The sequence below is a fragment of the Patagioenas fasciata genome, chromosome 1, assembly GCF_037038585.1.
Source record: "Patagioenas fasciata isolate bPatFas1 chromosome 1, bPatFas1.hap1, whole genome shotgun sequence".
Classification (NCBI taxonomy): domain Eukaryota; kingdom Metazoa; phylum Chordata; class Aves; order Columbiformes; family Columbidae; genus Patagioenas; species Patagioenas fasciata.
Window position 1 is genome coordinate 187659379 of NC_092520.1, and position 25972 is coordinate 187685350.

Consider the following 25972-nt stretch of genomic DNA (forward strand, 5'->3'; position numbering starts at 1 on the left):
CCTAGGAAACACCAAGGGCATGTGTATCAGCTACCTTGGAATTGCTTTTGATGTGATTAGGCTACTAATTAGCTGTCTCAATTCTTCTCTCCCTCCTGATGTTTTCTTTTGATTCCCTTGGACTCCGAGGAGTCTGTGTTTTGTGAATGTTTGTTTTTGTGTTTTCTCTAAAATCCCTAATGATAACTTAGACTGTCCTCTTTCGGCTGAGAGTTTCCCTGTGTTTACATACATTTTTCAATTAAATGCATGTATCAGGATTTTTCTTAAAAGAATTGCTGCTATTTTGCAAGATGTAAACAATAGATTGTCAGTGTGCATATATATATATATATATATATATATGCGTATTCATTTGAACTGTGCTAAGGATTTTACAGTCTGAATGAGAATGTGCACAGTTACTTAAAACCATCAAAACCATGGTCAATGTTTAGTACTTGAATATTTATTCAGCAGATAGTAACCTCACAATTAAATTATTATGAAAGTCAGTTAAATAACAGCAGAAGTTATTGTATTAAGGCCCACTTTGCAGGGAAACCAATGACAAGGAAGCAGTGAAACACGCTAATAGATTATATGCTATAGCAATATATTGCCTTTTTATTGCTTTTCCACAGGCAGCAGATTCATGTATAGTTATTACTAGCTACATTATCTGGTAGTTTTCTATCAAAAAGATTCAGTCTATTGAATCATTAATCCAATATTTATCATTCTTATTGAAAATCCACTAGTGTTAGCACTGTATAAAATATTGACTTAAATCTACTGGTTTTGCTAAAGATTAGAAACATATTAACCTGAAAAGCACAGTCTTTCTTAGGACATTTGAAACTATTCATTGTGGATGTTTGAAATGACATTATTTCTATGTTGTGCAAGGAATGATTTTTTAAAAATCTTTAACATATAGTAAGTGACCAGTGCTATCCTGATTTGAAGATGCTGAATGTTCATCCAACTCATATTTGAAATTTTGATGTGTATTGCATTAGTTACTGAATATCAAGAATAAAATTTTTGCTCATACATAGAGTGTAAAATGGGATCTTTTGTAGCAGCACACGGCCTGTTTAGAATGATATAACAGGCGCTGAATGTTCACATATCAAACAAAATGCCATCTTTCTGTAGAAAAGAGGTGTCAAAAAGTTTCTTTGTACCTTTAACGCATGTGATTATGTAGTACAAAATGCAGAGTTTGTAAAATTTCTTGAATATACAGGCAAAAAATGAATAATTCAAAACAACTCATAAGTTCTACATTCTATTGTATCTTTTATAACGCAGGCAGAAGATAGCATTGTGTTCCCAGTAGAGCTGAATTTGCACAAGTTACACCTCTGAAAATGCCAGATGGTCTATGGTCTACTTTTGAGAGCTGTCACATATGTAAAGATTTGAAAAAAGAAAGACAGCTGAATGAGAGCAGTGGATCATTAAAGAGAGAGTGAGAGTCCCTGGATATCACTGTGTTTTAAGAAGCATTGTGTCGTTCCCCATATTACACCTTTTTTTTTCTTTTCTTTTTTTTTTTTTTTTTAGAGATACACAACCTTTAAAAAATAAAGTAAAAATATTTCTGTTTTAAACTGAGTGGTTGTGGCTTAATCTTGGAACTGTCAATTGCTTTTGTTCTTTATGCTAGAATGCGGTCATATGGTTCCTAATTGGTTTCAAGTGTGTTTTAACCATAAGATTCAAATCTCCCTAGTGCAAAATTATCAATAAAGTTAAAATAAATTTAAATTGAGATAACTAATCCATTTGGGGTTTTATTCCATTTTGATTTGACCTGCATATCACATGTGAATACTGTAAAGCCAGTCAGCTAAAAAGTTGTATGTTAATGCCAAAAGACTGAAGTAAGAGTACTTTGGGAACTGGATTATTTAATAAAAAATTAAAAAGAACAAGCACCAAAAAAACTCCCCAAACTCTTGGTAAAATTAATAATAAAAGCAAAAACATAGGACTGTTTAGATTCCCCAAGACTTCCCAGTCACCCACAGTTTGACAGAAACACATCTGTTTTTGAAGATTGAATTTTGGATAATTTGTCAAGTTATTTTGTTATAACAAAGCACCAAAAATATGCAAACAATTCTAAGCTGCCACCACCAATTTAGTGGTCTTGGAAAAGGTCATAACTGTCAGTTTTAGAAACTTGCGTGTCCAGACATACAGAATTTTTAGTATAGTCGACTGCTTTTATTTATTGAGGAAGGTTAACTCCTCCCCAGTAATTCTAGGTTATTGGTGCAAGTGTACCACTCCACATTTGGGAATGATATGTAGCTCAATGTGAGGAAACATCATTACATGGAACGTCAAAAACAATGTGCCTTAATAGTACAATTTACATTTGAGTGGGGTAATGCAAATAAAGCTATGGGGAGATATGGGTATGAATTTTAGAGGGTAAAATTTTAATTCCTGGTGTTGCCAAAGGCTTTATTTTTTTGACTGTGTTTAGGTCTACATTGATAATTTTAAAATGGAAGGCATGTCTTTCGATTTTTAACAAAATTAGTTTTGCACATGTTTGAAAAGATGACATACACAAAGGGATCCTGGTCATATGCTTTTAAAGAATCCTATTAATATAGGAGAAAACTCCCTAAAATTTGTTTTGGGGCCTTTATGGAATTCTGGAATTGTTAACAGAATACGTACTACAAATTGAACTGCAGATTGGAGAAAGTGCCTTGCTTATGCTTCTGTTCATAGGTTTTGTAAACACTAATGCAAAATTTAAAGGAAAAGCAGTTTCAGTATTGCCAATGAAAAGCTTTTTGGGCAACAGTTTGTTGTTGAGGTGGCAGACCACATTGTGATCCTGCTCTGTTGGCTGGGAGGTTCTTGAACAGTTACTGCTGGTAACGGAAAGGAATGATCTTTGTCTTCCCTGCAACATCTTTGGCGAGGCTAAAGCATGCATGCTTCTCCTAGCCCTCCCTTTCTGTCCTGCAACAGAAAATTGTCACTCTGTAAAGCAGGTTCAGTCAGGGTTACTCTGACCTAGATAGATGTGGGCAGTCTAGAGTATCTTCTTAAAATCTTAGTTGCTGTGACTAAAAAAATCAAATGGCAGGAAAAAAATGAGCCAATTGGTGTTTAAACTGTTATGCAAAATATCTCTTTTTGCTTGTGAACATGTGACCAGGACTTAAAGTTTAAGATTTATCTGAAGTTTAATCTGGACAAGTTTATGATAGTTGGAGGAAGCAATCTGAGAATGGTGTCAGTGTCCTCGATGAAAGGGAAGCACTGAGGGTGTGTCAGGCAATTTCAGAACTAAGAGTCCTTTTATACACCATGTTGGTCAGTGTGTCCCAGTAGTATTTGTCTGAAAGTTTGGCCACTTGTACCTGAAGTGGCCAGTGGAAATATTTCTTTTAGAGGAGGCTAACTATAAATACCTGTACATATTGTTATCTTGGACACAGTGTAATCTACATACAAAGCTAGACTTCAAAATAATCTGAAAATGGACGTGAATCATCTGAAAAGAGAATGAAATACAGCATTCTTTTCCTTTACTGCTGGCACTGTATAATCTCTCTTCAGTTGAGTGCTCAGGGGAATCTGGGATTTCTTCCTTGACATTAGGTTAAAACCAGTTGAAGACTGGACTGTCTGAAAACCTCTTTATGTCCAAGCGTGATACAGTAGTGTTTTGATTAGGAGAGGTGGTTGGGCTGATGCTTTTTGATTATGAAATCTTGTTGTGTTACTATGTGTATAGTTTAATTAGTTTTCCAAGTCCTCTTTTATTTTTTCTTTTTTTTGTAAATAAGAATCTTTAATTTGAAACCACTTTTTATTACAAAACTTTACATAAAAAAATCCTTCATGTTTTCTGTTCTTCAGATACAGTCTTTAAATCAGAGGCAATGTTCACTTGTTAATTTACAATTTAAATTAACCCTTTCTTTCTTTCATTTTAAGCACAACCTCAACGTTTGCCTCAGCCAAATACTTCAGCACTGGAAAGGAGTGAGGAAGAAAGCGGCAGAACCCAAAATGGCCACGCAGGTCTGAGTAATGGAAGTGGAATTCACAACGGGGTCAAGCATGTGCCTACAGACAACAGAAAAATTTCGGCTCCTGTTTCAGAAAAAATGCACAGAAAAATTCAGTCCACCTTGTCTGTCAACAGTAACAGCAGCAAGAAGAGTAAAATAAGCTCTGTGTTTTCTCAAAAGCCAGGTACTTCACCTGAAGGTAAGCAGAAATTCTTATTAAAAACTCCTGAACTGAATAAAGACTATCCAAACCCCATTCTTACTAATAATTACACAATCAGCTGAAAATAATTGAAGAGCATGACTCATGCTTCAGAAGCAAATAGAAATCATTATGATAAAACACAAGTTACTTCCCCAAAGGAAAATATTAAGTGTTTGAAAGAAATTGAGGCAATGGGAGATTTCTTACTTTCATTTGGCCAACATAGTCTGATAATGTTTTAGAAACTCCTGTCAACATTGTCACATATATACCAGAAAAAAATGTTAAAGCACTAGTTCAAAACATAGTCAATACTTAAATCCAGTAATGATAGGCTCCGTGATGGCAGAGTTTGCTTTTGAAAATGTTCTGTTGGCAGATATTCTGACTAACCATTAGGTCTGAGCACTAGGCAATACAATTTAGACCTGTGCTTCAGTGTTCAGTGTGCCTTGTGCTATATTTGAGCTGTAAATAATTTGCATGAAAAAGCTTCATACTCCCTATGCACAGCTTCAATAAGTAAAAGTAAATAATTTCCCTTACATTTTAGCTATGTGTGCCTGTTTGCACTGCTTGCATTTGCTCTAATGGTCCCAGAGCTCCTGAGCTACCCCTTAATCCACTACCTTCCCATTAGCACTAAATACTTGATGGGCTTTACTCCTACCCATTCCAAGAGGGGTGCAGAGGCTCTAAAAATGTTATTGATTTGAGACAGACATAGATGCAACTGGTTAAAAAAAACTGCGGGGGTGTGCGTGCAGACCAAGATTCTTAGAGAAATGGGAAGCAGTACTGTTCAGCGAAATGGGGAGGATTCTCAGCCAAGATGAAAGGAAGAGGAATCAGAAGGGCTGCACGTAGTGGCCTGAATGAAGCCTACTGATGTCAGTGGAGTGACTCTTGACTTCAGCGACTTCAATCAAACCTACTGAATGAATCTGTGTAGTAATATCATGGACAGCTTCACTCAGACTGTGCCATGGGCTGGTCCTCCTTGCTGTGGTTTATTTTCGTATTTATCTTCAAAAACATACTGATATTTTTCTGCTGCACTCACAGTCCTATAAAATTTCTTTCCAAAACCACAACTTCATACTTGCTATATTCCCCGTATCTCTTTCTGTTAGGCGAAATTCAGTTCACCCTCCAGCCCAATATTTTTCTTATGTATCAAAAAAACTGTTAAGAGCCCTAGATCTGTTCGCATGAGTGGTACAAAGTGAATTTAGGAAATTGAACCTCTGAAAAAGAAATTGCAGAGTTCTAAAGAGACAGAGCCTGCCATGTTCATGCCCTTATACAATTATTTATGTCAAACATTTCTTTATTTTTTCTAAAATTATATTGGAATAAATATGGTCAGTGAGGTTTTTGTTTGTTTTTAATAACCTTGGTAATGATTATGTAAAATTGCCAGATGTTTTAGGAGAAAAATTGTTAACATATTTTAATACTCAGCACAGATTCTGTTAGTTGCTGAAAACTGCCAATATACAATTTTTTATACACAGTCAGAAATGTTGATATTTTTAACAGTATGTCTGATTAGAATATAGACAATTACATTCTATTGTTACACTGTCTAACTTACATACTTTCAACATACAGAAATACAGGGTAATCCTTACTCTTACATGTAGTTTCTTGAGTCACCGAACAGCTAAAATTAAATATATTCAACATTATACATCTAACCTGGTAATGTTCTTATTTTGAGTGTGGGAACTTTGATATATGCTCTGAATAGCTTGACCCACACTGCTAATATCTGCTGCTCCCAGTTTTCCATTAACCTGAGTGAAGCATAAGTTTTATTTTTCAATGATTAAAGTATATCTAGGGTATTTGTGTCTACACATCTGCATGAACACATGTAGAAACCTTCTGACATTTCTTCAGCTTTTCAGTAGTTTACCCTGTAGGACTGCATGGGGAAACTTTAGGCTATAAGTAATATTTTTGTCAAGTTGTTACCTTGCAGGGAGGATCAATATGTATGTGATCTGTTACATCATCCATTGGTTTTTGGGTAAGATATAAAATCAGAGACCTGGCAATGGATGGGTGACAATCCAGAAGAGTACACTAGTAAGTCGTGTGACTGAGGATTGCATAGACACTCTTTCAAGAGTGTCTTATACATAAATTAATTTGAACCTAACTTCTGCAGATTTTTTGTATAATGAATCATACTTTTGTGGGAAAAGAGGTATTTTTGTGATCCAATGACATTTCTGTAGAAACTGTTGAAAAGGATGACAGGAAGATGGAAAAGATAGGAAACTATTGGAAATAATTTTCAACGTTGCTTAACTACTTGGCTTTGCTTTATCTTGTACCACATAACCTCATAAACCATTGGTTACTGCTGAAGAGCTGCTGGGTTTGAGTTTACTTGAAGGTGTACATTTGTGTTTGTGCACATCTATACAGTATAATAGTATAACTTGTATGCAATTTCTTGTGTAAACTTATGCAGAAAGAGAGAAATCATATTAAATTTTTACTGTGAGTATTGAATAATCAATCACCCAAATTAACTCAGCTCCTTCAGTTCACTTTAGTGTCCAGATAATTTTTGAAGAAAGAAATACAGGCAAACTTCAATGCTTTCAGATACTCAGATTCAGTTTAGTTTTGCTATTCCTTATATATGACCTTGGCTTTTGTAATCTAATATATAGCTTTAAAAAAAACCAATCAAACAAAACCAAAACAAAAGACAAAACCAAACCCAAACCAGACCAAAACAAACAAAAACCCACAAAAACCCAAACAAACAAAAAATAAAGCAAACAAAAAAACCCAAACAACAACAAAAGCCCCAAACCAAACCAAACTGAAAACACATGCCATATATTTTTGCTTCATCTGCCTTTTGTTCCACCTTGAGTACTTACTGACGGTCAGAAGAATACGTGGTTTTTTTAAGTGAAACAAAGTGGCCATAGACAAGAAATAGAATATGTCCTCAGAAAGAAGAAAAGTGAAAATTCTGGCTATCAAGCTGAGTTTTAGACTACAGAAAAAAAGAAAATATTTTTCATTTTTTTCTTATTCCCTCCGAAAAGCTGCATTCTTCTAATTTTTTCTTAAAAGGCAAGATGTTAATATTTCTGGAGTACCACACCTACTTGTAATGCAAAATAAGTCCAAGTCTGGTAGGTATTTTGGTCTAGAATATCTTATCTATTGACAGAACAGAAAACCTTGGTAGTTCTTCAAGCAGAGTAGAATCAAGAAACATCCCAGATTGACATCCATCCTGTGCAGTAGTGTATTTGGGCTTACGCTTAATTAAAAGGTGTACCAAATGCAGCATGCTCCATCATATACTGCAGACTTCCGTATAAACACCCAAAACCTAAATGAAGTCCAGTGCTATTTTAGCCACGATATCACATCTTCCCATTAAGAAGGTCAGTACTGCTCCTGTTGGTTTCCAAAGCACTAGACAGCCCTAATGCAGACTATAAAGCCCCCAGTCTTCCAGCCCACCAAATTTCCCCCATCATAGTTATTAACAACTCTTTTATTAATTGCTCCAGACACAAGCTCCACTTGTGCTGTAGATCACATCTTGTGAGCTCTTGGAATTGAAGATGCATTTGAAGTACTTCAAATGTAACAGGCATTTTGGTAGTGGTAGTATAAAAGCTTTAAAATCTCCCTGTAATGTATGGAGTTGTGTCAGCATTTCAGAATAGGCTGTTTAGAAACACTTTCACATCCAGTGAGGCTTAGAAGGGTGTGAGTGCACTCACCAGCTCTGCTCTTCCTCTTCATCTATTATTAATCCATATTGACCCTGAAGAAATCTTACTCATCTCCATAACTTACACTATAAAAAAACAAACAAACAAGAAAGGAATGATTAAATAGTAGGAGTGTCTCTCTTAAAAACGAGTTTTAAACCACTGTTTCAGTTCTAAAGATTTTTTCGAAGGGACTGTGTAGGTTTCAGTGCGTATTGGGAATAAACATTTTTTTTTTTTATTCAAAGAAATTTTAACAATATTTTAAATTATTTATCTCAGAGGTGTTACAGTTTTTCCAAAACTGGTTGGTAGACCACTAGCAAAGAGAATTGTCACTCTCTTACACCTGTTATAAATAGTGCAGAGAAACACCTTAGAAACCTGAAAAAGCAAACGTAAATGACTGAAAAGAAGGCAGTCCAGCTGCTGTGTTTGGAAGCAGTGGTACCTGTCCAGTGTAACTTAAAGAGGGAAGACTAAAGGGACAGCAATGCGGTAACTGGGCAGTAAATCTAGATGCTAGGAAATGAAGAAAAACATGTAGCTGAATACATACATACATATGTGTGTCAAAAGTAGCAGAAGGTGAGTAATAATGACATATACAGAGTTGGAGAGGGAAAGGGAAGAATCAACTGGGCAGTGTGAAGGATGGAAGAGGAATTTAATTAAGGTGGTGGAGGGTACAAAATGAAGTAGGCACTAATTATTTTGGAAAACCCAAACCAAACAAGTTTTCTTAATAAAACCTTATGAAGCCTGATGTTATGCATTTTTTTTTAATCAAAGCAATAGTTTATTAAAAGTTAATGACGGAGAGAGGGAATACTGGTTTTAATTCAGTTTTGAAATGGAACTCCCACTTCTGGTCCAGTTTCTGTGACCTCACAAGTTTTAACATTTGTCAGGGTAGTTTCCACAACCGCGGTCTCTTGTGACAATTTGCATTTAGGGCGGTACCTCACATATTCAAAAGACTGAGAGCATACACAATTGCTGTATTCATCTGTTGGTAGTTCATTGAACTATGGTGAGCAGATTATGAGCCTGCCTCCTGTATGTATGGTGAGATCTTCACCTTATTCCTTCTTAGGCTCTCGAAACAGAGAGGCACTAGAAGGCATCTGCTTTCCAAGGATTTTTTTCAACATAGGTCTTAAGAAATGTAATAAGGCTAGATGGAGGAATGAAGTAGGTAAGAAAGCCTGCAGCATCGGGGGGAGGCTCTGGGTAAGGACAGGCAATGTCGGCTTGCTGCCAGATCTAAGTTACCACCCATGCTTTTCCTGGAGCAAGGCCTGAAGCAATCTCCCTCAACTTTCTGGACTGTGTATCTTGAGCAACTGAGCTTAGATCTGCAGTGAACAATCTCACCCAACACATGTTTTTTCTTTTTACATCCAATGTTTAAAATTGAACATTTCAGGGTGGATTTGAATGGGACTTTTTTACCTTTCTTTTTTAGTATAATGCAACTCCATCTGTTCTAGATGTTGAATCCAAGCATACGGTTGGTGGGCACTATTTAACTCATGCTGCTGATTACATTAATTTATTAGAGTATCCCAAGTGATATTGATGGCTTAACTGAGATGAAGCAAGTCCACCAATTAGCCTTTCTGTTAAGCCAGCGTCTTAAGAGCAACGAGGTGCATATACAGGGAAAGTAGTGAGTAGTTCTCTTAGCAGACTAGCAGACCTCTGTTTGGAGTAGGAGAATCTTACTTTGGTTTATATAATTTCATATAAACTGAAAAATAGTTTTCAATCAACTTTCCTTTTGTGCATATGATTTTGAATAGGAATTTTTAATTATTTTTTATTATTAATATTCTTCTTATTATTTTCTCTTGAGTGTCAGAAGAGCGGCAGTAATTTTTCTTTTATATATTGTTCTGACATTGTATTGGTGTTATTTACTGGAATTCAGTATTGAGTGTGTGTTACACCGTGAATAGCACAACACTGCAGAAATATCTGCTGGCCATCTCTCTCTCGTATTTTAAAAACATGCATACACTTCTGAAATCCATTCCAGAGCATTAAGTAGCATTTAGGCAGCTACTTACTTAGTATCCTGCAAATCTCTCTACTTGGGACAAAGTTTCCATTGTTATCTTTTTGAAATTGATTCAAGGTGGATTTGCATCTGACCATTAAGTGATAAACAGAGATTTTTTTTTTGTTAGATGTGATTGTATCAGAACATAGTTGTCAATCAGGCAGTGGGCAAATAACGTTATCATATAAGGCATTTTGAAGAGCGGTGTGTTTTAAGTATGGTTTGTATTTTTGTTTGCATAGAAGTCTTGGGAGGTGATTTAAGTGTTGTGTAGCAGGATTGAGCAGAAAACGGTCTGTAGCAAAAAAAGGTCTTCCTGCAATATCAATTTTATAAGGTTATGATCTAGGTAGCATCTGACTAGTCTCCGTGATGAGCAACGGCAATGAAAGCTTCGTATTCTAAGGAACCCTTAGATACTGTGAATTGGCACATTTCTTAGTACATTTGTATGTTTCAACTGGATCATTTTATTCCTGAGGTTATATCTGTATCAAGAGTTTAGAATATAAGCTTTGATGGAAGTTTTCATGTTTTTTGCAGTGTAATTTGCCTGTTCAGGTGACATTTTAGTTTTCTTGATCAATAGAGATGATAGTTTTCCATTTTAAAATGCTAAATATCACATATATTATGATTTGTAACTTCATTTTCCCCCATTCAAATAAATGTAACTCTGTTATCTAGAAGTAACTATACTCCACACAACAGGTCAGTCTATTCTTTCTGCATTTCCTGTTCTTCCTTGGGCATTTTCCTGGGTGTGGTGAGTTTTCTGGAAGTGGCTGGGCAGCAGAGGCTGCACACTAACCATGTATGCTAGCAGAACGGTAGTGCGATGGCGTGTGTGCCGCTGCTTGGGAAGGTTGCACACAACCTCAGTGTAATGGACACCTTTTAGAAACTTGTGTGGGATGGTTTCTCTTCTCCTCTCGCTGTGCCGCCCTGGCCGGGGGCTGTCTCCACCGTTGGCATCGCGTGTTCATCCACTGCTGCCACGGGAAGCACTTGCTCTTGCTGGGGCTTCTGTTCAGGGCTCTGCGGAGGCCTGGAGTAAACCCCTGCTGAGGACCTCAGCTGCCACTTTGATTGCGGTTTTACCCTTTTTGATTTTCACTGTGAGACAGCCGAGTGCCTGGAGATTTGTTTCGAGTTGTCTGAACTCAGAGAATATAGTTAGTAAGAAGCTGACCAAGGTCACCACCCTGTAAGTGAGCTTATTTACCATTGCCGACACGAAAATCTTTTATCATATGTGACCGACCTGCTTGGTGCGAAAGCTTATTGGGTCGGTTTGTGGCAGGATAGTGTCAAACATTACAAAAGCAGCACAGATCAGCCTGCGCGTGTGTTTTCTCTGTACATTTTTCAGTTGAACTTCCACGTACCTTGTACAGTTTTGATCGTCGATAGTTCTCTGTAAAGTCTGTTTCTTAAGTAGAGCTGCACCTTTTCATAAAAATGAAGAGGAGCAGATAAAGGGAAGTTGAAATAAAATAAATATATATTTCAGTATTTAAAAGGATATGGATATCCAAGTAATATCTGTATGCAAAGATTTTAGAAATAAAAAGTGGTGTGCAGGTGCAAATGTTTAAAGGCATGGACATTAAAGTTGTTTTATTGTTGATATTGTTTCTTTTCCTTAAATGTTCATAGCTGTTATAACTGGGATAAGGTATAGAGAGGGCCCCCTGGTCTTTGAATAACTGTGTAAACAGTTTTAAAAGATTTCAGTCTGTTTCTTGTCTGGATATTGTCTGTGGTAACATTTATAACCCAGTTAAAGTAGATGTTACATGTATTGTATACACTCTTTGGTTAAATCGGCACAAAGTAGCTGGATGTGTGTGTATGATATAGCCAGCAAAAACTTGGACGAGTTTGTTAGGTTTCTGTTTGCCTTGGCATTGTTTAACAGCTTTGATGAAGTTCCCTAACAAATCTGTAACTTTTGGAGGTGTGCCAAAGGGCTAAGGAAACAGCTTTACTTACATCGGTATTTAAAAATGCTGCATGGGATGACCTTTTTAACGTCAGGTTTAGCTTTCATCCCAGGCAAAAGGAAAGGGTAATTGAAGATGAGCATTTGTGTCTGAAAGCTCATATTTTTTCCCCAACTGTGAGTTGATCTAATAAAACATACTATCACTGCATACAGACCAGGCCTATCGTAATTTATGGCATTCAACATAGCTTTTGGGAGCTTGGGTCATAGTCAACAAATGTGATAAATGCGTTCGATAAGGGAACTAAGGCAGATGTAAAGAAATAGATCATTTTAAGCTAGCTGCTCTTTACAGCAATACAGTGTCATAACCGATATTGCTGTATCATTGCTTTATCAGAAAAGACTAAAATATATTTAAGGTTTCCAGAAAACATGTTGTCAGACATTAAGATCATCAAATTTATTCTTTTTTCCAAATTCTTCCCAGCTATATAAATTGCATTTAGTTCCAGTTGGATTAATGTGTTCCACTACTCACTCATCTGCAAAAACTATTAGGATTTTGATGTGGTAAGGTCAAAGAGTAGAAGTTAAGTATAGTCTTTATTCTTAACATGTTAAATAGTTTTGAAATTTAAAATAATCTGTAATTTAAAATAGACTCTTTGGTCCTGGAAGCAGGAAAGAATTATTAGGGAGTCTTGTGCAAGCAGTGAAATACATTTTAGTGGTCTCCAACATGGTAATGAAAAACCTGAGGTCATATCTTTCGGAGTGGGTTTTATATAGCATCTTCTTTGTGGCTGGATGGAGGTGGTTTTTAGCTATAGAATTTTTTCTATGGAACTGACAGGTTGCTGTAGGAATATGGGTACTAGAGAAGTATGTGTGAGTTTTGTGTAGCATGTTTGTTATTATTGAAAAAAAAAAAAACCAAACAAAAAACCACTGTGACTTTATCTTTTTCTTATAATTACATCTGTAGCTAAGAAACTAAGGAGTAGGAGTCATACATGGAAGAAATTATTCTTCCACCCATTTTATCTGAATGTATTACAGATGGCTAGAGTCATGATTCTGAATTCAGCAAGTCAGGTAGGGCTAGGCAACAGCATGCTTTGTCATGTGTTAAATAATTGCTACCTGGATAGCTATTAAAAGTCAATAACATGAAGAATATAAAAGCATGATTATTTCAGGTTTGTCCTTGAAATGTAGATCAAAGTTTATGTTCATTGTACAAATGAGTCATTGCAAGAATGAAGAGAGCAGTAAAGGATATCTCTATGTTAAGTATTTGTGGAGGTTAAGTACAATTGTTACATAAAGATTTTCTAAATGAAAAATTAATTTTGCAATCCAGGGAGAAAGAAATAAAAATAAATAGTAGGTAAATAAATCCTTTTACTCTTTCAGTCAGTGAAGAAGAGATGGAAAGACCCTCCACAGAGTTTCCATCATAGCAGTAATGGTCAAAATTTCCTTCTGTGTCTTGAACCATTTTTAATACCTTTTACCTTTGAAATATCTTTATTTACATCAACACAGTCCTCCTTGTAAGTATTGATTTAGTGGGGATGTTTTTTAGTTTAGGAGGGAGAACTTCCCTTGTGGGTCCAGAAGGTGCTTTCTGAGTGCAGTCCCTTTTGCTTAACCTGTGAACTCTGTCTCTTGTCCATCAGTAAATACGTATATTATAATTTCTGTGAATGTTTATTTCTCTCCCTGCAATTTTACATATCCCTCCATGAAGTAGGCAAGATTTTGTTGAGCATCTTACTATCAGTACTAATACACATAAAGTTTTATTATGGTGTTTTGCTTAAAAAAACATTTGGAGAACAAAATTTGTTGTGGTATTAGCTTCTATCAACTGTGTTTTAAAGACGCAAAATAGTAAAAATCTCAGTTCCTCAAATACGAAGGTTTCTTAGATAGAACTCTTGGCTTCTTTATCTTTTTCCTTCATATTAAAAGAAAACCTGAAAGGAGATTGTACCTGAACAAATTTAACACCATCTCCATGACAACCAGCTAATTAATCGCTATCGGTCTGGCTTTGGTCCTCTTCAGTGAACTGATACTCCCCAGCTTTATTTCACATATCTTCTGGGTTTTCTCTGAAGGTCATTTATTTCATGACAGTATTTCTTTGGGAGAAGCAGCCGTTTAATACAAGCAGCAACTTTCTTTAGAAACAGCTCAGTCTTGCCAGTGGTTTCTTCTCAGTTTTGCTTCCTGCACAGTAGTATGGAGTTTTTGCGGTTGTGGTTTTTTTATTTTTTATTTTTATTTTTCATTCTTGCTTTTCCTGATATTTTTATTTCTTCTTTTGGATGTTAAGTGCTCATCTTGTTGTATTATGAGTCTGATCACATTGCGGTACAGATATTCCCAGGTTAAGTTGCAGTCTAAGTAGTATAGTAAGTAGGTGAAATCGATCCCCAGCAGTTTGATATTTAGAGTGGGCTAAGAGCTCAGGTAGTTACTTTGCTTCTTAGGGGAGATTTTGCAGGTCTGAGCCTCTGTTGCTGCATTGCTGTAAGTATTTGTGCTTACTTGCATGAAGTCATGTCTACACCATCTCACAGCCAAAGTTTCTGCAATATTAGAGGTACTTTGAATCCATCAAGATACGTACCATGGTTACTCCGCCATTTTTTACATTATAAATACATTTAGGAGACCTGCTAATTGTGTTACTGTTGCAAGAAATTGCAAACTTTCCCCATGTGATAACAGTCTTCAGCCTGTGAACTGGAAGAACATAACATCTGTAGATAGTCAGGCCAAATGCCCATATAGCTACATATGCTGTCTTTCATACTGGCCTCTTGCAGCAGATACCTGTGATGACTATAGAGACAGGGAAAGGATGAGGTGTAGGATATTTTCCCAGGAACATTTTCCCAATTTTCAGTGATTTGTGACTAAAGGAGTTCAAGGCTTGCAAGCACTAAAAATAAGGATGAAAGCTGAGTCTAGGAAAGAACAACCGTGAAGCTATTTGATACATTAACTCTTTGGATGCCATATTTTTTACTGAAAATCTGTGGGACACCTACTCAATTACCTCATGTAATTTATCAGTACTTATGAGCGATGGATATTGATATTCAGGTATAGTTATGAACTCTATTGAAGATTAAAGTGGTACATCAGAAGGACTGCCAAGAAATCTGTGTAGAAAAGCAATAGAAAAATCTGAGTTTTGATTGAGTGTTTTATGTATTATTGAAAATATAAAAATACATATAACATGCTGTTATGCTAGATTTAAGATGTGCATAAAACTATAAAGAAAGCAAAAATTATATGGCAACTCCCTTATTTTTCTTCGTAACTATCAAGCCAAACAAAGCAGGTTCAGAAGGCTGAGATGCAGTGGGAGAGGCTGGAAATAGTTTTAGTTTCTTTCATATGCTTTTTTTTTTTTTTAAATCATTTCTGGGCCTGCTGGAAGAAGTTATGATTGAGTGGAGTAGATATGGATATTTTACATAATAAATGACTGGAGAAATGGATCTAAGCAGATATTTAGTACTTGGGATTTGCATGAAGTGAAGTGGGGGAAGGAAACTTGTACCAAAACCAATATTAAATTAAAGACAAGTTAGGTTGCATAAGTAACTTTGAAGATGGGAAACATGTTCTTAGTGGTCATAGGTTATGTCTACTCTGAATTGCTGTCTTTCAGCTACTTACCTGACGTTGTGATATATCTCCATTTAGAATAAGGTATTAATGATTTTTTGTTTGTTTGTTTGTTTTTGTTTTTTGTTTTGTTTTGGTTTTGTTTGGTTTTTTCTTTTATTTCTCCTCCTACATGGCATTCGACCGAACTGGCACCTATGAAGATTGCTGCGTTCACTGTATCCTGGCTTGCTTGTTCTGTGAATTTGTCACCCTCTGTAACATTGTTCTGGGGCAAGCATCTTGCGGCATCTGCACCTCGGAGTCCTGCTGCTGTTGCTGTGGGGACGAGATGGGCGATGACTGTAACTGCCCCTGTGATATGGACTGTGGCATAATGGACGCATGTTGTGAATCTTCAGATTGCTTGGAGATCTGCATGGAATGCTGTGGGATCTGCTTCCCATCCTGAAATATTTATCCCTTTTTATTTTATTCTCTATAAAACTGGAGATCTTTAAATACATTTGAAGAAAGACAAGGTAAGATTTTCACACCACCAACTGGTATTGCACTGTTAATTCCCTATGTATAAATATATATTTTTAAAAGCAATTGTCAAATCTGTATTCTAACACAAGTTGTATAGTTTTGTATGTGAAACTCAGTCTACATTCCAGCTTCCTTTTGGCTTTGCAAATGGAAGACTTTATTGACATGGAGTTATAGGCCTGATACTGCAGGCTGTATGAGGGCAAAATTGCCATTCAAATTGAGTGACAGATTTTGGTTAGAGACTACAGGGCAAAACCTTAGGTATTTGCCTTTACCTACTTGGATGTTTAAACACTCAAATGCTTCCATGCATAACATGCCTTCACAGGCATTTTGAAAAGCAAAATGTCTTTATTTCAATCTCTGTGGGTTGAAAGCAACTTTGTTTTCTTATTTTAAACTGAATTCAAAAGTCAGCATCAGAAATCTACTGCTGGTTTTGCTACAGTGGTCACATTGGCAATATTTCTTTTGAATGTCTCACTGGTTTGAGAGAGATTCCTGGTATTTCCCATTGTCAATATTGATGCTACAGGAAGAAATCAATGTAAGTTTTAACACGGACTACAGTACCAAGATTTTGTTGTTATCAATCAAGACAGAATAGTGCATTTATATTTTATTTCAGTACTAATACTACTTGAAAAGCTTCTTTTTAGAAAGCTACTTTGGAAATCTGTGTAGACATGAAATATATCAAACTAACAGACTGACTGATAAACTAACAAATCTTCAAAATTTGGCTATAAAAGGGAAATTATCAGAAGTTAAGAATCTAAACCTGTACATTAGTGGCCTTGTCGGTGTTTGTGGCTTTATAGCCAGTTATCACATAACTTAGTATTTATTTCTTTATTGTGTGAGAAAGATCTACAGAAGATGGCAGAATTTAAACAGAGTCTAAAGACCAAAGTAAAACTGACTTGATCAAGGCATTTTATCATTGAATGCAAAAAGCAAATGCAAAAATACTTATTCTCAGATACATTTTAAGTGTTATTTTTAAATAACTGTGTAAACAAAGGACATTCTCTAAGTGTATTATATCCTTTAAAAATAAATAGAACATGATTTTAAATGTTTGAAAAAGACAGTTAGGATCCAGTGCGCAACTTTCTCTATTGCACCATGAAGATTTTCTGAGAAATATCTGTCTTTGTCATTGTGATTGTGAAATGAATTTTCTCCAGCACATAAAGAAGTTTATGGTATTCCCAGACTTAGGGAATAATGGTACCTATTTTCTTTACCATCTGCTAGTTTTTCTCCTCCATGTCTGTAGCTCATTAATTTTTCTGTGTAAACTACCTATACATCTTGATCTCACAAACTTTTCTATCTACACACCAGATTTCTCACTTGTAGATTGTTGGATCTAGTAAATCTAGGCCTTGTTACAAGTCATCAATAGTCAATAGCGTATGTCTGTTGAGTGAATTGACCATAAATGTCTCTGTCCGCTGTAGTGAATTCAGTTTTTGTAAATGTGACAAGCTGAAGATCACAGGAGTGTGAAGCGAAGTCAACAAATGGTCTGATATTAACCAAAGCTTCTCCCTGTGAACACTGACTAGTAGTGCCTACTACTGCAAGTTATCACTGAAGGTAACATAGCTGAATCCTCAACTATACTAGGGAACTGGGAGGTGTTATGTTTAGCCTCAACATCTGCAATATTGTGGTGTATCCTGATGCAATGCAGATTTACTCAGAGGGTTTCTTATCTGTTCTTGATAGTTACTACAAGAATTGATTCTTATCGTATTTCTTTCTTTTCCATATATTGGGCCAGATTCATATCTGTGTTGCATAAACAAAGTGTATTTCCATTAATGTCAGAATATTCCATTGGTTTAACTCCAGCTAGAGAGCACAAAGGTATTATGGTAATAGGCAGGCTAATAAGGAATCATATAGTTAAATTCATAAATTCCCTGAGCTCAGAATCAGGCCCATGGGGCTCAATTATGACTCCTAAAAGTCTGAACCACATTGGGAAGGGGGAAGAGGTGCCTTGGCTGAGTGGCAGTGCCTGGAGGCATTTTGCCTTTGTAAGGCATAATGCCTCTGGGGAAATTGGGGGCATCACAGTGAGCACTGGGACTCGATGCACCTTAGAAAAGGTGTAGGCCATTGTAGGTCTATGGTTGACACTGTGGTGGTGGGGACATGCTCTCCGGGTCTAGACAGCACCATAAGCTGGCCTTCCTTGTGTCCTTTTGGTCACAGAAAGGTGAATTATGGCTGTTTCTTGTCTGATTGTGCTTTTGAGGGCAGGGAAGGAGACTTCCAGGCTCCTGTCCCGCCAGGATGTCTGTGCTGGAGCAGTTCCAGTTCTGTGTTTGGAAAACCGCACATTTGCATATCAGGCTTTTAGTGAATACTGGGTGTTAGTAAAAATTGCTTTTACCACAGGATGATACAATATTAAAAAAAAAAAAAAAAAATATCTAGGGTCCCTTTTCTGTGTAAAAGTTTTTTTACACAGTTTACTCTATACAAACCCTTGTTTCTTCTTACAGGAATTCAGAGGTTTTTTTTATTTGTTGAAACTATGAAAACCTGGGAAATGTATTTACTATGAAGTATTTACTTCCAGTCCTGTTAAAATACACATAATAATTACAAGAACTCTCTTCATGCTTATATGCGTATGTGTACAGACTTTCACATGCACACATACACACGCAGAAATATTATTTCTTTTCTCACTTCATTTGTGAAATACTAGGAAGTGAAAATAGTGTTTATTAACCCTAATAGTGATTAGAAGTATCAAAGTATTATGAACAATTGAAAAAAAAATTGTGTGATTTGTTTGACATTTAAATGTAGTCTGCTACTATTTGTCATAGAGATATTTGTCATAGAGATATTAGCACTTTTGTAAAATGTATCTTTGTAGCAGAGAATATTAGTATGTAGTTTGAGGAATTCCTTTCTGTATTTATATTCTTAGATTCTGTTTTGTAATTTTCACTCCATAGGCAATCTTGTAAGCACCTTGTGTAATTTAAACAAGCAGAATTAGAAGGAGACAAATGTGAAAATATAGGTTAAATGAAATTAAAACATCAGAACTTAACTGTCTGTTTTATAACAGTTCTTGTGAACTTGTACAGTGTTTCAGTATATAGTGCTGCGAACTGGCCCATTTGAAAAATGATAATTTGCTACTTGTATTTTATATCAACTGGATGTGCTATTCTCAAACACTATTTTGAAATAAAGACCTTTATTTTGAAACTTCTGGAAATCTTTTTCTAGTCTTGCCTTGTCAGTCTTCTGAATGATAATTTCATGTCTTATTTTTGATTTTTTTTTTCTGTTATAATACTTCCAGAAGGCTTTGGCTCTTGTGTGGTTGCGCAGAGGGTGAACGGGTGTAGGTGAGTTGTCTTACAGGTGGAGCTAAACCAACTAGTGTTAGAAGCTGTGCTAGCATAAATCTACAACGGTAAAAAAGGTTGTCATTAAGAAGGCACTTTCATTCCCTAGTGAAATTCTATTAATGAGGTGGAAATCCAGTAATGGTTAAATTTGATCAAAATGAAAATTATTTTAATACGTCTGCAGCAATACACTTCAGTTTACGAAAAACAAACTGAACAGAGTCTAGTCAGTTTACGGAATTGCAGTAGACATACTAAGGTCTAATGGCCCATGTGGCCTATGAAATGAAGGCCTAGACACAGTGCCACTATTTTAAAGTAAAATATGTTTCTAAAATCAGCTGGTTTGAACACAGATAGAGTAGACCATTTAAGCCGTGATTTAAGCAAAGATCTTTTTTCATGGCGGCTTAAGCTGAGTGTGAACGTGCTTATGCTACTTTAAAACTGCAGAAACTGCATGTCTACAGTCTTTTGCACAAATTTTTCTATGTCTATTTTAAAGTTATTGGATGTCCTAACATGTGCATACGTGGACATAAAAAAACCTGATGTGTTGCTTCTGGGCTTTATAGAGAAAAGATGTTAAAACTGACAGAAATCGTACTTGTACCATGAAGTCTTGCTATTGATGTTATGTGCCAAAATAATTGTTTGTGTAAGAGGACTTATAAAGGCATAGACAAATAGCATCATTTGGGACTTCTTATAGATGTTCTAGCGAGGATCCATAATACGTAATATTTCTAGGAAACAAAAGGCTTCTGTGAAGAAGGGTAATGAACATCTGGGAGCTTTTGGATTGAATAATGACTTTATTTCAGCCATAGTACTCTTGTTAAGAACTGATTGTTGAGTTGTGTGAGTCATTGTTTTTATAATCTTCTAAATGAGAAGCTTTTCAGAGCTATTCACACATTTAAAAAAAATGTCTTAATGATTGCAATATTTGATATATGTTCTTGGAGAGCAATGCCAATTGTATTGATATATTTCCACAGTAAAACTCCTTTTGTCAGCAGTCTTGTAGCCTTCTGAAAGGCAGCAGATATATCACAGAATGAATCATAGAATTAATCATGTATCTGAAGTCTTACTCTTGGCCCCCAAATTAAATTAAAGATTAGAGAAATATCTCCCTGGTGTCTTCTCTCTGTCCCTCTCTCTATCCATATGTGAGTGCATACACCATGTGTCAAAAGAGGTAGTGTTGATGGTGACAGTAGTAGCTCTAGAATTGACAGGCATTAATCTTACCTTGTTTCCTGTCTTCTAGCACTTCTGCCAGTTTTTGCCACTTGCAAAGGGATCAGGGTGACATTAGCTCAATTTTAGCATCAGGATGTTGAAAGAAGTTCAGTAAAAATAAGACCCTGTCCCAATTTCCATGATGCACTTTTTCACTGCTCCGTATACTCAAATGAGAAGTTGATTCCCTCTACAAAATTCAACCTCCTTGTAAGCACTTGCATCTGCTATTTACCAGTGATTTGGTACTAGTGACATAAAAGGATGGTGTTTCTCTTCTTCACAAGTCTTTGATATGATGGACTATTTCTACTATAGTTGGAAAGAGAAATTTCTCTGAATTACCATTCTGTGAAACAGTCAGATATTGAGTTTGATTAGGTGATCTTAACCTCCATATGGTTTTCAGTCTATCAGTTCACCTCACTTAAAACTTAATAAGACACTACATGCAATCCTGTTTACCTCCTTTATGTATGTATATTATAGCAATTGTTAGTACATTACCATTCAATGCTCATAAAAATGGGATGCTGGATGAAAGATTGTATAATACATTTTATATTTTGAGTAGTATCTTACTAATTTTTATTCTGATATGCATATGCTATTTTAACTGACAAAATACTCCACTGTAATTGAGGCTCTTTATATCATCTCAGTAGGGTATGTAATTGGTGCCCAAGCACTATACAATTCCTCTTCAATCAGTGGTGTAAGCTTCTGCAATTTGTCTCATCTCCGAGTTGCACGAAGTGACCACACTGTGAATATGCTGTACTTCAACTTGTATGTGTTACACATTACAATCTTATTCCACAGCACCTAGCTTTGTTTCTTTGACTTTATTATGAGGTGGTTTTGTGTGTGTTTGTTTTTGTTTTTGTTTTTTAAAAAAAACAACTTTGTTGTTCAAGGAGAACAGAAAGGGCTTTTGTTATGGAGGTCTCAGACAGTACCATGATGTATGTCATGTTGTAAATTATTTCCTCATCTTTTCTGTGTTCACTGATATATACAACTCCTAATCAAATAGACTTGTGAAAGTGATATCTTTGGAATATATCTAAATAACTAGTTCAACAGTGGTGTATATTTGAATACATGAAGTTCAAAATATATTGATCGCATCTTGCTCGTTGAATTAAAGAACTGAAAGTTCTGTCAGGATGGACTCTCTAGAATCTTGCAAACTGGCAGTCTTCAAGATAGTTCTCACAAGAATGGAGCAGAACATTATTTAAAAATTAATATCTTTTATAGTGGTATATATATGCTAGTTTTTAGATTCTGTGCTACTTTCAGTTACTGAAGACTAATAAGAACAAGCTGGGAAAAAAAAAATGCATTAAACAACATGGGTTTGCTTTCCTCCCTCGGAAATGCAGCTCCATTTGTCTGATTTTTTCATGTGAGGAGAAGACACCTTGATTACATATTTAATGTAGACTAACGGCAGTGGTTTAGAATCCACAATAACTTCAAGGTCATTACAAGTAGCGTGTGAAGGATAAAGGGAAACGCAGTACAAGGATTCCACTACTGTTGACAACTGCTGTCTCTGCATCAGTAATCTGCTTTGCACCTATCAAGCTTTCATCAGGTTAGTTTAAGAAAATTAAGGTATCCATGACTGAAATTTTATATTCAGTCTTGTTTCTTCAGAAAGAATAATTAGACATATTTACACAATTACATTTTAGTAAACTATTATGCCAGCTTAACTGTAACACGTATTCTGGTAAAAGTACATTAAACAGCAATCCAAAAGCAATTTAGCTGCTAAAGGCATTATTTTCTATCTAATTATTCACAAATTAATGAATAAAATTAAATTCCAATCATTGAAAAAATGAAGCAATGGTGAGAATCAGAACTGCAGATTAGTTAAAGCTATGCAATGCATAACAGAATTAAAGCTTTCTTTTATTCAAATTCAATGCTTAAAAAAGAACAAATCCATCATCTTGAAATTTGACTTGTAGCTTGACATTAAAAATAATATGAGTAGAATTTTCAGTGAGGTAAGCACAAAACTAGTTCAAGTAGTGTCACTCTCAATTAATGTACTCAGGTGGTGTGCCCATTAAAATTCCCACTTGTGGGTTCAGCTCTCTATGCAAATGGGGTCATTACCTGGAGAATTTAATTGGGTATGACACTGGGAGTAGGATTTTTCCTTTCAAAATAAACCCACTTGCACACATTTTCACTAGAAAGTTGATTGTTACATATACTTCATATTGTTTGGCTCTATAAATATTTACCAAAATTGAGAATGTCTTCACTTATTTATTTTTTTACAGATGATTCATAATGCATCAAAATGATTTTTAAATTGTTCCATGTATTGCATATGCAAGTCTTGTTACAAAAACCTGTGATGAAAATGTATTTTTTGGTGTTAAAATGATATTTTTACATGTTTCACATCCTTTTAAAGCTGATAATAATTTTAATAGCATCTGAAAGCAGAACTGCAATATTTTTGTAGTATATGTACATGTAAATGAAAAAGGCTATATCGTATTGAACTTACATGTCACACATTGTCTGGAAAGGAAAAAAAATATACTGTGTTTCCAAGTAATACTAGCTTCCAACTTTTACTGGAAATTGATTTTCAGAATCATCTGTGTAAAAAAGGCTAATACTGAAAGAATAATTTCAAAATGCAGACACAAATGTTGTGGAAGCACAGAAGGACATGGTTGGAAGGAACTTCTGGAGAACTTCTAGTTCAGCAGTCTAACCTGAAACAGTGTCTAAAAACATGTTCTTGAAAACCTCTGCTGAAGGGAATTTTGGACAATCTTGAGATAGCTGGCTATAGTGCTACAGCAGCCTTGCAGGCAGAAAGCTTTTTTAAATCTTATTTTCATTTCTGCAAGTAAGACTGATGTATCTGTGTTCTATTCCCAAAAGACGTGCAGAACAATCACCATTCTCTTGTCAGAACCTTTCATATATTAACCTTTCATATAGTTTGTGCAGTCCTGACTAGTTTTCTTTTACCTAGTAAAAGTAAGAAATCCAGTCTGGTTTCTTCAAGCTACCTTCTTCAGTGCCAGAGTCATTTCAGGCATTATAGACTGTATGAGCTATGGTTCTCATTTCAAAGCATCACAAGACCGAGGAAACAAGTTGTGAAGGGACTTCCTCTCCAAATGAAGAACACAGGTGTTGGATGGCATATTGAGGTAAGAAATACATTTATGCTTCTAACATATATGGATTTCTGTGGCAAGAAAGTTGACAGCATTTCAGTTGCACCTTAACTTCTGTCAAGGAAACAGTCCAAAGAATCAACAGGATCGCCCTGTACATAAACACTTGAAAGGTTTTCATAGGATTTGCAGAACACTTTTTAAAATTTTCAGGGTGGAGATCTACAAGTGTTGTCTTAGCAGACAAAAAGAGAAAATCAATGTATTTTTGCTCCATCTCAGCTTTCAGCTTCATGATATTTCTGTTCACCACTGTTTATTAATCCAGCATCCTCTGTGTTTTCACTAAAACTTCCTGTCCAGTTCTATTGGTTCTCATTTCTTCTTTGACATCTAATACATATTTTTCTATGCAAAAAAACAAACAAACAAACAAGCAAAAAAAAACCCCACAACAAACCTGCCACTGAAGAGTGGTGTTTTACTTGTTAAACTTATCTGCAGCTTTATGGTAGCCTTACAATATGTTTTTGAGATCTTAAGCAAAAGTGGATTTTAACATAAAGAAACTGCATTTCAAAAGGTTGACGCTACCTTGATACTTTTCATGTTCAAAAAATGGAATTAGAATTTGAGGAAAGCTCATTTTTTTCTCAAGGAAAATCATAGGAGGCTTGATCTGAAAATAATGACAAATTAAATTATGGAAAAATGTAGTAATGCATGTCAATATAGGCTTATGGGAAATATTTGATTATTATTCACTAATAAGAATAAAAGTTTGGCTGATAAATATAATTATATAGCTATAATATACTTGTGTCCTTAACACATTTGACTTAGGACTTACATGATGTCCTGATTTGCAAGATTATACTTTAATATGTGCAGCTGATGTAGACTGAAACCGAGTATCTGATAGGTCTCAATCAGTAGTTGTCAAATGAAACTGTTGTTAAAAGGGTGATTTTAGAGAGGTACTATGGAAATTAATACTGTGCCTGCCACTTTTCAGCATTTCCATCAATGATCTGGAAGCATTTCTAACAGATTTTGTAGATGAATCAATAGTCAATGAACCGTAAGTTAAACACATACCTTGTTACAAGGTGATGATTTAGAGCAACTTGGACCTTGTAGGATGGACCTATTCCGAGAAAATATTTTTCCATGCTATGAAAGGGAAAGGAAATATTTAGAATTTACTTTATAGAAAAAGGATTAATTTTAAACACTTTGAAAAAACTGAACAATGGGTTTGAGTTGAAACACTATGGCCTTTTATGGTGACGTTTTGATTTTTGAATGGGTAATGCAGTGAGTGGAAAAAGGGAAGAGCGTATGCTTAGGAAATCAGTTTCAGAACACTGTTTTGTGACCTTTATGTTTTGAAAAACAGTAACAGTCCAAAAGAGAGCCACAGAAATGACTTACTGAGACATGAAAGTGCTTTAAAAGAAGAGAATTGCTGAGCCTGTTCTAGTCAGTTTATCCAGCAGAAGACTGAGATGTGACTTCATCTCACTGTACCGGTATCTTCACAAGCAAAAATTATGGTGTTCTGAAGCTTTTCTTGTTGTGCCAGAGAGATGCAGAAAGAGCTAAAAATCTAAAGACAAGCAAAAATTGGTGTCAAATTTCTTACCAGAATGTAACTGTGAAGATACTAATGAGTAGAAGAAACCACCAAATGCAGCATTTGATTACACACCTCCTGATAGTATTAGTTCACAATGGAATGCTTTTCTGAAAGATATACTCACCTTTAAAGGGTTGCATGTGTATATACACACATACACACGTAGAACATATATATATAAAAGAATAATTGTAATAATATTCAAACTGGGTGGAATTTTATTTCCTTTCATATTGGAGAGGTTAGATGATGTGGTGCATTAATACCTCATGAATTTGTTTTCTAAGGGCATTAACAGATTATATTAATCATTTGAATGGGG

General features: G+C 35.5%; 1 protein-coding gene across 4 annotated transcripts in view; it reads left to right on the forward strand.

The window, feature by feature from the left end:
- Nucleotides 1–19450, forward strand: part of MDFIC (MyoD family inhibitor domain containing) — a 49844-nt gene extending 30394 nt beyond the window's left edge. For all 4 annotated transcript variants that reach the window (XM_065848855.2, XM_065848846.2, XM_065848871.2 and 1 more), the window contains exons 4-5: nt 3958–4233; nt 15874–19450. In XM_065848855.2, coding sequence (XP_065704927.1) covers nt 3958–4233; nt 15874–16121 — 524 coding nt within the window. In that variant the 3' untranslated portion in view covers nt 16122–19450. The remainder of the gene's footprint in view (nt 1–3957; nt 4234–15873) is intronic.
- The last annotated feature ends 6522 nt before the right edge of the window (nt 19451–25972 follow it).